This window comes from Paroedura picta, chromosome 14 (assembly GCF_049243985.1).
Source record: "Paroedura picta isolate Pp20150507F chromosome 14, Ppicta_v3.0, whole genome shotgun sequence".
Classification (NCBI taxonomy): Eukaryota; Metazoa; Chordata; class Lepidosauria; order Squamata; family Gekkonidae; genus Paroedura; species Paroedura picta.
Genome location: NC_135382.1, coordinates 20,782,874 through 20,799,123, shown reverse-complemented (window position 1 = coordinate 20,799,123; position 16,250 = coordinate 20,782,874). Strand labels below are relative to the sequence as shown.

Sequence of the window (16,250 nt, the reverse complement as noted above, 5' to 3'; positions counted from 1 at the left end):
GACGGTTTCCGGGTTAGGCCCGCGGCTTACCAACATCCGGGCATTGGCTGGCTCTCTGAAGCCCCGGATAGGGGAATCGAGCGGCCTTGGCCTGAAGGGCGTCCCGGGGCTCCGACTCGGTTGCAAGGGCGGAGCCTGGGGGTGCCTTTAAGCTCACACGTTGAAGAAAGTTTGCACTTGCTCTTCTTAAGCTTTGGGATGCTTTGGAAGTGGTAGCGCTTGCTGCCTCTTGGCCGGGAGTGGCGGTCTATAAATTCAGTAAATAAATGATAAATGAAATTCTAAACAAAAAGGAGCTCTTTCGTGATGGGGTCAATTCATTCATTTATTTAATTTTGATACCGCCTTGGAGACTAATGAAATCCTGGGAAGTGAAGAGGCCAGTATCAGGCAAGGGGCTGGTAAAGTGTATCATCTTCCGATGTTACAGTTCTTTATAAAAATAACAACCAAGAGTCGGTAGATCCTGGCTGCTGCCTTTCGTAGAGCACAACATGTTTGTTCTACTAAATTTGCTGGTATTCTTCCATCCACTTCCCAGTTTCTGTTCATATTGGACTGCTCCTCAGTATTTGCGTGCCTTTAGGTTGGCATGCCTTAATGCCTTACCATTCTAGAGTTTTACATGGGAGGTATCTTAAGATACTGTATTCTGATAGTGCGACTGTGGTGAAGGTAGTTTAACACTCTGCATCATGTGACCCTTGAATGTTACATTTTCTGAGCCTAGAAATTATCTTAAATTATTCCTTCGCCCCAAAATATAGATCATATGGAAACACTATGTCTTTTATTAGTTAATAGTGGACCTATCACTCTTTCAGATGCAAAATGTTTTGAGTCTGTGTTGGATTTTCACAGACATTAAAATGCGGTCTAGCTTTCTATACTTTAGTAATCTGCTTAGAACGAATAAATTAAGTAGCCATAAGCGGTAGAGAGAGGAAGAGAAAAGGTCTGAATCCAACCAGTGGTTCATTTATTTCAGCATCCTATCAGGCTGTGGCTAACAAGTTTCCTTGGGTGGCCAAAAAGCAAGAGCACAGGGGACTCGACCTTGCTGATTTATACAGCACAAATTAATGAACTCCCACCCATTCAGGAAACCCTTCCAGGGCTGTCAAGAAAGCCCAGGGTTTCATGAAACCCTGGTTGAGAAAGCCTGCAATAGGATAACACTCTTCATTCCATATGCTGGGAACTCTGACCCTGGGCAGCAGCTGCCAGACAGAGCAAACAACTGTGATTCACCAGCCGTCTGACTCAGTACAAGGCAGCTTCATGTGTGATGATGCTCACAGCATCATCTGGTTGGTCTCTACAATCCTTTGGCACATGAAACACTGCAGTCCCATGCAGTTTTTCTCGTTGATTTCAGCTCTATGTAGGGCTTGCACTGTAAGAGGGGTATTTTCAGGGCAGTTTGCCTATGGTTTACATCCAGAAAATAAGCATCCATCACCTGCCAGAAGCCTGTCTCCCCAGGCATACTCCGCAGCACAGCTGCTCCAGATATTTTTCTGGTCTGCAATAGAAAAAAGAAAGGGTGTGTGTGTGTGAAGATTTCACCACTGACCATCAGCTGCCTGAGACTGGTGTGTCTCTGCTGCCGAACAGTAGCTCCAGTCTGGCTCCCAAGGCCTCAGGCGCAGGATTGGAGCTTTTGCAGCTGCCTGGAAGAGGCAGCTGGTGGGACTGAGTCTTGCAACAGAGAAGAAAGCTGCAGCTGTTGAGCAACTGTTGGCCTTGCTTTAGCCGTGCATGCTTCAGCCACATTAGGGGAGCACGTGAACATTATGTGGTTCCCGTTATGTGTGGATCCCTGTACTGGGGAAAAGATCTCCCAAAATATTTTAGGATAGAATAATTTAAAATAATAATAATCTGATCCTTTGAGCCAGAGAGACCAAGGATTGAACCTGGGACCGTCTACACACCAAGCAAATGTCTGGCCTCCTGCCTGAAAGCTCAGAGCATCCACACCTGCAGAGATAAGAGCTGTCAGCCTCTTCTGCTGCTGGTAGAGCTGTCAGCCTCTTCTACTGCTGGCACGATCACTGCCCAAACCACCAAAGACAAAAGTCAGGGCTGACTGTTATTTATTTTGTTTAATTTACATCCTTGCCTGGCTGCCTTTCTCCCTTTTTGCCTGGACTTGGATAGGCCAAGCCTTTCCAATCTCAGAAGCTAAACAGGCTTGCTATTTGGATGGGAGTCGGCTAAGTAAGATGAGTTGCTAGGCAGAGGCAGGCAGTGGAAAACCACCTCCGGACCTCTCTTGCCTTGAATACTCAATGGGGCTTCCATAGATTGGTTGCAACTCAAGGGCGCCTTCCACCACCACAGCGCCTCCGTCACTGAGGCTGAAGGTGGATGAGAAGTGTAAATCAATACAGCCGACAGGCTAGGCTACCTAACAAGCAACGCAACAGGCTTAGGATTGCAGAAATCTGAACCCAGAGATCCGAAACACACTGGAAGCAAAGTGTAAGCGTTCACCTGACGGGTCAGGCGGTGCAGAATAGTGGGGGCACAGCTGGATTTAGAAAAGGCACAGCCAAATGTTCTGCCTGCTGAACGCAGGGCCATAGCGCTGGCACCGGGCTGCAGAGGTCCAACAGGCAGCCTCCTCCAGGAAAGGCAACTCTGCTCACAGGGCAGTCCAGTGATCCAAGCACCACCACCACCACCACCACAACAACAACAACAAGCCAGGGCCGGATAGAAAGAGACAAGTTTTGCCTCTCGCGCGGAAGGCGGAGCAGAGACTCCTGCCGCGACCCAGCAGGCACCCTCCGTCCACCGGGCTTCACAGCGGGGGCGGCCGCGCTCGGCGGGAGGTTGGCCTGCAAGGCGGGCAAGGGGCGGTGCAAGCAGCGCCAGGCGGGGCCGGCCGGGGAGGAGCCCGCCCGCCCGCTCAAAAGCGTCTCGGCCGCCGCTGCTCGCCTCTCCTTGCTTCCTTCCATCTTCCTCCTCCTGCTGCTGCCGCTCTCCCGGCATGGCGCTCTCCGGCGACCCGCGCTTCCAGAAGCTGCTCGAGTGGTACAAGGGCCATGCCGCCGGGCTGGTCTTACGGCAGCTCTTCGAGAGCGACCCGGAGCGCTTCCAGAAATTCAGGTCCGACCCGGGGCCCGGCGGGGAGGGGGGCCACCGCCTACCTGCCTGCCTGCCTACCTGCCTACCTACCTGCTTACCTACCTGTCTGCCGGGCCAGCCCTCGAGCTGCTTCCGCCGTTGCACGGGCCCGGGCGGGCAGGGGAGCACGTGCGCACATGGCCACACACGTGTTTGCAAGGGCTCCCGGGCGCCTTTCGGTCTTGCCCTTCCCCACCACCCCTTCCCGTTCCTCTTTGCGAAGAGCGGTGGGCGCGGGGCTGAGTGGGGATCGGGCCCTTCACCGCCTCTGCCGGCTTGCCCTTGACTCCTCCTTGCGAGGAGGTACGTGCGGGCAGGCAGGCAGGCAAGCAGGCAGGGGAGGGGGGCTTCCTCCTTGGCTCGCTGAGTCATGTGAAGAAGCCTCGCTGCGCTCGCCCGGCGGGGCCGTAAACCGGATCCCCCGCTGCGGATCGTGCATTTAAAAAGCAAAACTGGCTCTCCTTTCGCCCCCCTGGGGTTGCTCCGATGCCGCTAAAACCGCAGCCGCTGATTGCAGTTTGCAAGGGGGACGCGGCTGGCGGGAGCCGAATTGAGAGTCGTCGATTCGGTGCAAGCCAGGCGAGGGCTGCTCTTCCCCGCAAGCGTGGATTGGCCGGGGCAGGTCCTAATCGGTTTTAAGGCCGCCGTGTTTCTCCTGCAAGTGGGCGAGATTCTTTGTCACTAATCCTCTGGAAGGGATCTTTTCTGAAATAGACCTGCTGGTTTTTCTTCCACCCAGATTCGTTTAAAAAATTGAGTGATGGACTGACTTCTCTGGGGTGGGAAAGCTTTTAGGATTCCCAGGAGTTGGCCTCTTGAGAGATAGCCTAGGATAGGGGTTAAAGCCCCATAGCCTAGGATAGGGGTTAAAGCCCCTAATCTGGATAACTAGGTTTGGTTCCTAGGCCTCTTCCACAGGCAGCCAGCTGGGTGATCTTGGACCTGTCATAGTTCTCTCAGAGCTCTCTCAGCCCCAGCGACCTCAAAGGGTGTCTGTTGCATGAAAGAAAGGGAAGAGCATTTGTAAACTGCTTAGCGACTCCTCCGGGTAGTGGAAAGCGGGGTATAAAACCCAACTCTCTTTAGCAATCTGGGATTCTTTCCTCTGTCTGTCAGTTGGTCATCCCCCTGTACAGACTGGGTGTGGAACTCCATACTGTAGCCATCTTCAACTAGTTAACAATTGCAAAACCTTGCCTGTATTGGTTAGGAGCTGTTCAGTGGTGCATTTGCACCTGAATCAGCCAATAATTCACAAATACAATCAAGGGCCTTCCCTGAAAACCCACAAAGCAGAATGCCTTGGAAAGAGATTTCCATTTTCATCCAGGCCCATGAGCATCTTGGCAGATCAGCAGTCCCTTGTCTCTTTCGGTGACTCAAATGGCCCCTGTCTCTTGTAGGGAAAATTATTATTTATTGAATTTCTATACCGCCCTCCCAAAACCGGCTCAGGACATAATGATGTGTTTGTCGCCTGTCTGACCTGGCCAGAGCTTTTGACCACATGTCCATTAAATCAGGGGTAGTCAACCTGTGGTCCTCCAGATGTCCATGGACTACAATTCCCATGAGCCCCTGCCAGCAACCGCTGGCAGGGGCTCATGGGAATTGTAGTCCATGGACATCTGGAGGACCGCAGGTTGACTTACCCCTGCATTAAATGAAAAACTGTGTGGGTGCATTTGTATCCTGTGATGTGTACTTGCAGGGAAACGTCAATTCCAGAAGTGAGACTTTGTAGGGAGTCCATTCTGTGTGACACGGCTTTTCTGGCTCTTTCATCAGGCAGACCGTTAATGGGTTGTACCTGTTCTGCTCCAGGCACCTTGCGCACGCAAAACTATAACCTAACATGCTAAGCAATATCCTGTGCAGGGAAATTGCATAAGGCAAGGCAGTGTGCCCCTAGTGTTACCTAACAGTGCTTAAAATTATCTTTGCAATTGTGCTGGACCTTTTACCTATTAATGAACCTTCCGGGAAGGGAGTGTGGAGAAGAGCAGTGCTGGCCCAGGCAGGGTAAAGACCTCGGTGCTTCTGCTGGGAGATGCAGAACTGGTAGTGAGATGTCAGGAACGGAGGGAGATCTCCATTAAGAAGAGAGCTCCTCTAGATGGAGTTGTAAAGCCAACTTATTCCTCCTTCACTTTAACTCACTGTGTTTATTCACCCTGATACACCCATGTTTGCATAGTGAAAGGGAAATCATTTTTTGCAATGAATAGTTGCCCTCTGGGTTAGCCACACATCTCCCTCGTTTTGTCTCTGGGGCCTTTGCTTTGCTGTTGATCTCTGGGGCCACAATCCATGCTCCTGCTCCACTACTTGTAGAATTTATTAAAATGGCTTTCCTCCTGGTTCTATCTTGTACCTTTGGTGTTTTAGGGCTGGCGGGGGTGACAGCCAGGACCAAGCCCACGGGGCAAAACATTAACTCAGATAGGTTAGAGCGAGAGAGATACAGAAAAATTAATGTTCCCTTTTGCCCTTTGGGGTTGCTTTGATGCAAATAAAAACGGTGTTATTTTCATCAAAGCAAATGCATTAATGCTTCATGGAAAAGCTTCACGGAGCACCGTTAAAGATGTGGAACGGGGAGATGGTTCTTTTGAGCTCAGGGAAGGCACTGCATGAGCAGATACCTGTTTCTACTGGCTCCTGAAAGCCTGACCAGCAGCTGCCCTAGCACTGGCCAAATGCAGAGTATCACTATGTGGACCGTAGTCCTGGCTCTCACTCTGTAGCCCAGTAATGGGAGTAGAGATTGAGCAGGAGCAGCATTTGTCTGTCTGGGGACAATACAGGGCAGCACTATGACAGCTCACTTTGGGGATGGTGTGGTGGCCATGCCAGGAAAAGTATGCGCGCTCTGTCTGTGGCTTGCTCATGGGAGGCAATTGCTATCCTTCCAGTGAGGCTGCTCTGCAGGATCCATGCTGTCGGCTGCAGAAAAATCAAGTGATGCTGAAGGGTTCCAAGATGTTCAGCACTTGGACAGCTGTGCTCCATCAATTCGTCATTTAAATAATGGTTTGTGTTTCTGTGCAAAAAGAAAGTAAATGTAGGGGTCTGTTAAAAGGACCTTCAAATAAAATTGGGGGGGGGGGCTTCGTAGGAGAGAGAATTACTAAAGTGACTCCCCGATCAAATTTTGGACTGTATAATGTGTTGTCGGTTGCAGCAGTATCACGGTACCAAAATGTTCTTAAAGTGAGTTCAGGGCTTTCCCTTAAATCTTTACCATGGAGCTTGTATGAATATTTTTCTTTTCTGCTGAAAGGCAGCTAGTGCAGATTTTCTCTGAAACCCAGCAGCATCTCCCCCCCCCCACCTCTGGAGCGGCACCATCTTTCTGAATGGGCAAGAAACACATTTTTGAAGCATATCTGGGAAGGCACAGGCAGCAGGAAGAGGAAGACCCGACATGAGAGGAGGGCTTGACTCAATCAAGGAAGCTCTGGCCTTCAGTTTGTAAAACTTGCGTAAGACTGTCGATTGCAGCATGACTTGGAGGTCATTCATTCATAGGGCCCCCATAAGTTGGCAGTGACTTGAGAGCGTGTAACACACACACAAATGCAACTGGTTGTTGTGGGAGTTCTGACAGCACATTTCAAGGGAGCGGAGAGGGGTTCAGGACCTCCCAAGACAAACGGTAAGCCTTTCTTAGAGGGAAGCTCCAAATGCTGCTGTTAGCCCAAGAAGCGCCTGGCACAGAGGCACACTTCCTCTCTTCTTCACAAGGCTTGTGCAAGGTCATAGCATGAGTTTCTTGCCCAGATCCGAAGCACGGACTTGAGTCCTGCTGAGTTCAGTGGAGCTCACTTCTGTGTAGACGTGCCTTGGATTGCAGCCGAAATAGTGCAGTCCTTGCAGGTGTAATACACACAAACATTTGGGTGCTGTAAGTCCCATGTGGTTTCACCTTCCAGCATCCTGTGATGGTGTAGCCTTCAGGGGGTTATTGGAGACAGTGCCCAGTTCATGTTGCCCTGTTAATTCACAGTTGAACAAACTCTCGTGGCCATTCTGTTGAGCACAGCATCACCAGTCTTTGCAGACATCTTCTAACTATTGTTGCATGGTTGGGTTGGATTCTAAGTTCATGCTGGGGCTGCCACTTGGTGAGGGGACCCACATCCTCCGCTTCCTTGTTACTTGGGAAGGTTGAGCTCATAGTCCCTGTGTGTCTCCCTTAATACTTTGCGATGTATTGACTTGCAAAGTCTACACCGGGAAAGCTTCATGGAGCTCCGTTAAAGATGGGGAACATGGGGATGGTGGTTCTTTGAGAACAGGGAAGGCACAGTGTGAGAAGGAACTCTGAAGATGTCATTTCAGGTCCAGGTTAGGTAAATATTTTTCCCTGGTTGGTTCTGTGTTGCTGAGATCCTGCATTCTAGCTTGAGCAGAGCATGCTCCCTCAAGGAGGTGCTGAGGAAGCCTCTTTGAGATTCTGCAATCCCAGCTGTAGAAATTTAACCAGGATTCTGTCCTTCCAGACATCATTTCGAATCATAGAGTTGAAAGGGTCCATACAGGCAGTCTAGTCCAACCCACTGCTCCATGCAGGATCAGCCAGGGGTGGCCAAACTGCGGCCCTCCAGATGTACATGGCCTACAATTTCCATGATCCCCTGTCAGCATGGCGCTCATGGGAATTGTAATCCATGGACATCTTGAGAGCCACAATTTGGCCATCCCTGGCCTAAAACGTCCATTGTAGAGCCACATGGGGGCACCTCCTGCAGCCTTTGGTCAAGGGGAAACTCTCTTGGCTTGTAGATGTCATTTCATGGCATGTCTTCCTACCCCCCGGCTGGCTCCCTGGTAATGTAGCCTTCACAGGGGCAGTCTGTGCAAACACCTTGCTGTAGCCTGGGATGGCTGCTCTGCCCACCTGCAGCAACCCCTGGCTGCATGAGATCATTTACCGTGGGGCGTTGTGTGAAAGGATGTAGCCCTTGAATCTTCTCAGATCTGGGCGTACACTTTAAATAAGTTACATCTGTCTTTCAAAATTAGCTTATGCTCTTTTACAGGGCTGGTCTGCAGTCAGAAACGCAGAAGAAGGCAAACACGCTTTCTGCTTGTCAGGATAAATTCACAGAATTCAGAGAGCTTCGCTTGGGACGGCTGGGGTTTGAAGCAGGGAGGGGGTCACACATGCATCCAAAATGGGATTGGCATAGAAATGAACAGAAAGCATACTTTGTTCTTGCTCATTGAATTGCTCCAGCATTCCGAAATTATTCAAGTTGCTCGCTCAGGCCATATTTCCACGCGTGAATGGATGGCAATGAATATTTGTCAAGAATCTTTGTTTTTGGATGGGTGCATTTGTTAAAAGCACCTCTCTTTGGGGGGGGGGACTTTCGCATAACTTCGCTTAATAGCTGCATCTTTCTGACCTTAGTGTGAGCCCAAGGTCACCTTGAAGACCAATTGAGTTTTATTCAAGGTGTAAAATTCTGTACGCACAGCACGCTTTGTCAGACGACATAATTCTGACAAAGCATGCTGTGTGGAAGGAAACTCACACCTTGAATAAAACTTTGTCTTAAAGGATGTCCTTGGGCTCACTCTTAGTTATGCTACTTCTGACCAACACACTTAAACCTCTCTGAACTAGTTTTGTACGTGAGGAGTGAACGGAGGGGAGCAAAATCCTCTTGGAAAGCTTTTCAAGCAAGGTGTGTAAGGTGTGGTATTTAAACTCTTTCCATAGCATTGGGGTATCCTTCCATTACATGTTCCTTTTAGGATACTATAAGCATCTTTTCATCTTTTGACAGCTTGACACTGAACACCGACCAGGGGGACATCTTGGTGGACTATTCCAAGAACCTGATTACCGAAGAAGTAATGAAGCTGCTGATAGAACTGGTAATGAAGCATCATTAGTGTAGCCCGTTGGCAGCGATCCCCAATGCAAGTGCCCACCGTGGCACAAGTTTTTAAATTTATTTTATATTTAAATGTTTTAGACTGCCACTACCGGAGTCAACCGGCCCGTGACGGTTTACATAAAATCCTAAAATCCCATAAAACAATACCCATACCAAACCAAGATGGCGGTAAAACCACAGCTACAGGATAACCCACTACACCCCCACTACACCTCAACCCCCATACCCAACAGCCACCAATCCTCCGGGGGGGGGGGGAAGAGCCTCAAAAATGTGTCCCAGCCGGCTATGACAAGCCTCCACAGGGAGGGAGCAGTTCTTCCTAGCCCGGACCTCAACCAAACACCTGGTGGAAGAGCTCTGTCTTCCAGGCCCTGCGGAATGTTGAGAGCTCCATCAGGGCCCTTAGCTCTTCTGGGAGCTCATTCCACCAGGTTGCAACCAGGACCAAAAAGGCCCTGGCCCTGGTTGAGGCCAGGCATAACCTCCCGGGGACAGGGACATGTTGATGTATTCCAGGCTTTCTTGCACTTCAGTGGAGCAGGAGGGGCTTCAAAAGAGCCCAGGAGGCATCACCTTTGTGTCTTCAGAGAGGATCCATTTGGAGATGGCCTCTTCCTTCCGAAAAAAGGATGCTTGCTTTATGATCATCCAACATCGTGTGCTTGGCTAATGTCTCCCATGGCAGCCATTTTGTGACTGTCTCCCATAGCAGCCATTTTGAGGTAGCGCCCGCTCTCTTCTCAAAATTCAACAGGCAGTCAGTCTCCCCAAGATTCCCCCCCCCCAGCGCGCTTTACGCAGTAGCTTATGCCAAACACCTTGGTCTCAATACAGTGAAGATGATCTGTTCCCTAAAACCCTACAGTGGTAAAAGGTAGGGCTGTGACTGAATTCCCAGGATACTTTGCCCTGCGTCTGTCATATCTCCTGTCTACTTAACCTGCCTGGAGACAGAACTGGGTTGTTCCCAAAGATGTGGGTGATCCAGTGCTTGCTTTGATGGAGCCTTGAATTTGGCCGTAGTCCCGTTAGTTGTCAGCATCAGTCAGATGTGCCTTCAGCTTGCAGGAAGAGAAGGCCAACGTGGTGTGCGCAGTGCTTTCTCTTGTTAGGTGCCTACTTAGGCTATTTGCTGGGCTTATTCCTCTCAATTCTGCATTGTCTGTTGTCACTTTCAGGCCAAATCGAGGGGCATTGAGAGCGCTAGAGAGAAAATGTTCACTGGAGACAAGATCAACTTCACGGAGGTACGTCTCGTGTACTTGGGCAGGGTTCCACTGGACGGACTTCTCGCCCTTTCCTGCTTAGGGGGGTTCGCTAGTTGAGATCACAGGGCCTTGGGGGCAGGAATGTATTTTGAGAAAACAGCCGGGAGCTGCTCTGAGCCCACTGAACAGAGCAGGGGGTAAAGAAGGAAAACCCAGAGGACTTACCCAACTCGCTGTTTGTGTGTGTGTGTCTCCATCTTAGCTGCAGTGTGGGATAATAACTCTTGTTCCTGCAGTGCTTTCAGTGCGCAACGATTTCATATAAGCCAGGGAGGGCCGAACTGTGGCTCTCCAGATGTCTTGGACCACAATTACCTTGAGCCCCTGCCAACGCCATGCTGGCAGGGGCTCATGGTAATTGTAGTCAGACATCTGGAGAGCCCTAGATTGGCCGCCCCTGATAGTCCATTGCCGTGTGCCTTCCAACAATCCAGACGTGAGCTTCCATCATCTAAGAAGAGAGCTGGAGGAAGTGACTTTTGGAGTCACAGGTGATTTACAGCAATCCCGCAGGGTCTTGAAGGCAAGAGTCACACAGAGGTGTTTAGCCTCTGTGTAGCAACCCAGCTCTCCCTGGGTGGTCCCACATCTGAGTACTAACCAAGGCCAGCCCTGCTGAGCATTTGAGAACTGGCAAGATCGGGCTAGCCTGGGCCATTCAGGATAGGGATTAAGAGAGCCAGGCGCTTAAATTCCCATCACAGATGCCCGGAGGAAAACAAGAGCACCTTCTGAGCCACCTTGTGTGCGTGTGAAGCCCTTACAGGTGGCTGGGGTCCAACACTGGCCAGGGTGTGTTGTTTCTGTCCAAACACATGCCTGCCCTGCAAGCTCAGGCTGGCCTCCCTTTCCTCCCTTCCTGGGTTGTCACTTTGGATCATGTAGAGTGTGAAGCAGATCTGAGGCAGTGTCCAAACAGATCAGTGGCTGCAGAGCTTTGGAGGGCTTGCGCAGATGCTGTAGCGAAGCATATTAACCAGCTGGGTCTCCCCCAACACATGCGTAGCCCCGGTTTTCTTTGGAGCCCGTGACAGCAAAGTAGTCTACAATGTGTATGGAGTTGTGTTTCGATTTGGAAGTAACTATTTAAAACATTCTTGTCCAGTGTTTCATTGCACCCACATAATCTTGTTGGCAGTTCCCATCAGGAGCTATTTATTAATCCCAATTTGAACAGGCAAATTTGGGAAGGAGGAAAGGAGTACAGGAGCAAGTACAACATTAGCTGGGGGCGAAGTCTCTTCCTCCATCATTGGCAAGTGAGTGTTGTACTTTCCAAGGAGATGTGATGGAGCTCTTTGAGTGGATTGAAAATTCACATAATAGTATTTAGGGGGATTGCCTTATCTGTCTGCATAACCATTGTATCTGTTTACATCTTATACAAATATTACATATTTATTACACAAAAATTACAAATATTACATGTATATATACATGCTCCCTGTGAGTAACTGAAATACAATAAGTAAATAAATGTCTCCGACTGTGACTCAGTTCAGATACTGCAGCAAGCCTTAGTTTAGTTAGACATGCTAATTATAATGAGTATTGCCTGGATGCAGGGCATTCCATTAACTATGATGGATTAGGGCCTAGCAAACCAGGATCTGAATTTAGTGGTCCACCCCCCAGGCTACCGAAATTCTGGTTTCATTGCCTGCTGTTGCAGGAAAACCAGGAATTAAGTGATTGTGAACTCTATCCCGGTTGTACAGACTTGCTTGCCTTTTTGGGGAAGTGGGGTTTTTTCGTTTGTTTTTGCCAGAACTGTTTGTTCAAAACCCGCCCTAATTGTCCTGCAACTTCCTCCTGTCTTCAGAACAGAGCCGTGCTTCACATCGCCCTGCGGAATCGCTCCAACACCCCGATCCTGGTTGAAGGCAAAGATGTCGTCCCAGAAGTGAACAAAGTCTTGGAAAAGATGAAGGGTTTCTGCCAGGTAGAAACTCTTGTCAGACACCGTCTCTGCTTGTAGCTTTTAATAGCGAACATTCATTCTTTGGGGGAGTTCATTTCAGTTCTGCACTGCTCCCTGCCCCCTTTTCTTCCCTGTTACATCAGCCTTGTTGCTGTAAGATTAAGCGAACAACCTGCAGAGCAAGATTCTGTTGCGTGTCTACCCCTGCGGGTAATGCTTCTTGCCTCCAGCGTTTTTCCTTGCCCCAAGCAATGGCAGCAAATTCCTGAAAATAACAGGGGATTCCACCCTGCAGTTAAGAAGCTGTAGATAATTTAAGGGATCTTAAGGAGAGGTTGTGAGCTTAAATGGACTCTGGGGAATGGTAGAGGACAGGAAGGCCTGGAGGATCATTGTCCATGGGGTCGCGATGGGTCAGACACGACTTCACACCTAACAACAACAAAAGGAGAGGTAGCGGGTTTTGCGGCTTCTTCCCACCCACTGCAGACCCCTGAAGTTTTGTTCCAGGACGTCAGCAAACCTAGAGGAACAGCACAGAGGTGGATCTGCATGGGAGGGAGAGGAATGATCCAAATCTGCTGCCCTTAAGAACACCAAAGGATTGGATCCAGATCTCTGCCTGTTCCTTGAGCTGGGAAAGCTTGCCGTGCAATCACTGTCGGAAGGAATAGCAGCTGTACAGCAGCGTCCGGGTTCAGAACGGAGGGGTGTTCCTCACGTTGCTAATGCATATACAGCTACAGGCCAAATGCAGTGAGACCATGGCTCAGTGGGAGAGCATCTGCTCCGTATGCAGAAGTTCCCAGGTTCAATCCCTCCCTTCTCCTATTCAAAGGATCCAGGAGTGAGGGAGCCTCGCTGGACCCTGAGAAGCTGCTGCCAGTCAGTAGAGGTTGCTGACCTTGACTGACAAGTGGCCTGACTGTCCAGGGCCGCTTCACATGACTCTTTCTTTTCTCCGTGGTCCAGTTCTGAGACAAGTGCAGTTTGTTCAGCAGTGTCATGTGTGAATGAACAGTCCTGGGCCACACGCCATCGACTGAAGCTTTTCATTGGAGCCTGTTCATACGGCCCACTGTGAGGCATCACATCTGCATGAGGAACTACTAAATGTGGGGAGAGACCTCAAAGTACTTGACAGAAGGGTGTTGTGCTGGCAGGGTTTCTCAAGAGAGCCAGCATGGTGTAGCAGTTAAGAGCAGCGGCCTTTAATCTGGAGAACCAGGTCTGATTCCCCCGTTCCTCCGCATGCAGCCAGCTGGCTGACCTTGGGCCAGTCACAGTTCTTTTAGAGCTGCTCTCAGAGCAGTTCTGTTAGAGCTCTCTCAGCTCCACCTACCTCGCAGGGTGTCTGTTGCTGGGAAAGGAAAGGTGTTTGTAAGCTGCTTTGGGACTTCTTTGGGTAGTGAAAAAAAGGGTATAAAAGACCAGCTGTTCTTCAAATAAGGGAGGAATAAGGACTTTCCCAACAGGGAATGAAGCAGGGGACAAGATGATGGGGAGGGGAATGTTTCTTGCACCTGGTGGAGAACTCTAGCCTAGCCTGACCTGCTAATGGTAAGTGGAGGGGAGCGCTTTCAGATATGCAAACCTCCCTGTTTGCTGTATGGGTGGTGGTGAGTTTTTCCCCAGGGCCTAAAGGGTGTAACTGCCCAGTGGCCGTTCATAACATGGAGTGGATTGGTGTCGACCCATCTTCAAAATGGAGAACAGACTTGCAGGTCTCTCTAGGTCAGGGTAGTCAACTTGTGGTCCTCCAGATGTCAATGCACTACAATTCCCATGAGCCCCTGCCAGCGTTTGCTGGCAGGGGCTCATGGGAATTGTAGTGCATTGACATCTGGAGGACCACAGGTTGACTACCCTTGCTCTAGGTGAGAGAGGGGGTGAAGCAGGAACAGCAGAAGGGAGCTGAGGCTGCGGGCGTCCCTTAAAGGGGGTGAGGGTGTTTGGCTACCTGCAAAGGTGGTTCTGCACCCACTTGACCACTTCTGTGCACAGCTGTTTTTGACTTTGTTGGGCAGGGCTGAGTTGCTTGTTATTTCATGACACAAATGCTACAGTTTTCTTTTGAGTTACCTTAATCCCATAAACCCAGCTGTTCTTACTTCCCTTCCCTGCCCCGCACAAAAATTCTTGATGTTTATAGTGCTGTTCTAAGTAGAGTTGCGTCCTTCGAAGTACATTGATCTCAATGGACTCGAAATATTGTAACTCTACATAGGATTGCATTGTCAGAAGTCAACATGCCCTGTGACATTCCTGACAGGTAGATCAGCATTATCTGCATATTTTTGTGTTGGGCGGGGGGGGGGGGGGACCTTGTCAAACTGCACCTGGTGAGTTCATACCGCGGGCTAAGTTAATCAGGAACTTGCTGGCTCAATGCTCAGGCTCTTAACCAGGCTTGGCCACTTGCTTCCCATTTGCTTATGAACCTTTTCCCCTTCTGTTGTGGATACAGTGCAGGAGAAGACAATAGCTGTTGTAGCTGCACTGGTTCAAAAACAAAATCCATAAGACAAACCAGATTCCACATTGTACCTTTTATTAGGACCCACCAAAATGGTACAAAACTTGTGTGTGTGAGATTTCAAAGACAGGGCCTTCTCAGCAGTGGCCCCCAACCTCCGGGTCTAATTGGGTGCCCTTTGTGGTGGCCCTCAAAGAGATGTTCGAATTGATTGCTGTGTCCTACCTTTATGCCAGCGCTATTCAGGAAGCAATTTGTTGCTTCCATGTCTTTCCTTTTCTGTTTTTGCAGGTTATGTTGGTCCTAGGGTAGTGGTTCTCAACCTGAGGACCCCTTTGGGAGCCAAATGACCTTTTCACAGGTCATGGCAGGGCGAGCAGCTTGGCCTGGGGCACCACCACTGTTGCTGCTCCTCCTGAAGGTGCCTGCCAATTTATAACCAATTTATTATATACAACAATCATGAACAATGGATCTTCACGCCATTGGTCAGTTTTGGTTTGGGTGTCACCACAACATGAGGAACTGTATTAAAGGGCTGCGGCATTAGGAAGGTGAGAACCACTGTCTTAGGGGCTTTCCAGTTACAAGGAAACACCTTGAGATGGTTGTTACTCACTCGGTTTTGCAGAGCTTTCCATTCTTTTTAGCGGGTTTCAAAATATCAGCTACGAGCATCCGTTTGCCAGTGGCCAGGTTTATTTTTCACCTTTTGTTCTTTTGGGGCTAACCATTTTTCCCCTGTGCGCAGAAAGTTCGCAGTGGCGACTGGAAAGGCTATACTGGGAAAGCCATCACCGACGTGGTCAACGTTGGGATTGGAGGATCCGATCTGGTGAGTTGCCCCGTTGGGTTATCAGCTTTGCCGCGCGAGGAAAGCAGCTGAAGGAAAGGCACTTTGCCAATCATCGGGGTTTGGCTTTTCTGCAGGGCCCCCTCATGGTGACTGAAGCTCTGAAGCCCTATTCCAAGGGCGGTCCCCGGGTTTGGTTCGTCTCGAACATCGATGGCACCCACATGGCCAAAACGCTGGCAGAATTAAATCCAGAGACGACCCTCTTCATTATCGCCTCTAAGGTAGATGCTTTTATTTATTTTATATTTATATTTTGGGAGTTATATTCTGCCCCGTCTTCGAAAATGCAGAACGGATTGCGTACTAGTCCAATAAAAAATCAAGATTAATAACAATTAAAACCAATTCTATATTACATTGAAATAATTATTAAAACTGGCCGTAGGGCTTTCAATTATGAGCATGGGGAACAGGGGTAGTCCTGAATCGGGTGCAGGTTTTCCACCTGGCAGGGTCAGACAGAAAGGCCGACGGTATTTGGGGGTTACTTCTGGCTTCAGCTATAGGCCTGGCGGAATAGCCCCTTAGTAGCTCATGCAAAATCCAGTTCTGGGTACAAAGATGTTGTGTGTTTTCCGTCTGGTGGGTCGGACAGAAAGGCCGACAGTATTCAGCTATAGGCCTGACGGAATAGTAGCTCATGCAAAATCCGGTTCTGGGTACAAAGAAGTTGTGTGTG

At 49.6% G+C, this 16,250-nt stretch overlaps 1 protein-coding gene across 1 annotated transcript in view; it reads left to right on the top strand.

Moving 5' to 3' along the window:
* The first annotated feature begins 2,865 nt into the window (after positions 1 to 2,865).
* GPI (glucose-6-phosphate isomerase) overlaps positions 2,866 to 16,250 on the top strand; it is a 28,229-nt gene continuing 14,844 nt past the window's right edge. The window contains exons 1-6 of the mRNA XM_077309764.1: positions 2,866 to 3,117; positions 8,934 to 9,024; positions 10,229 to 10,297; positions 12,141 to 12,260; positions 15,467 to 15,550; positions 15,646 to 15,792. Coding sequence (XP_077165879.1) covers positions 2,999 to 3,117; positions 8,934 to 9,024; positions 10,229 to 10,297; positions 12,141 to 12,260; positions 15,467 to 15,550; positions 15,646 to 15,792 — 630 coding nt within the window. The 5' untranslated portion in view covers positions 2,866 to 2,998. The remainder of the gene's footprint in view (positions 3,118 to 8,933; positions 9,025 to 10,228; positions 10,298 to 12,140; positions 12,261 to 15,466; positions 15,551 to 15,645; positions 15,793 to 16,250) is intronic.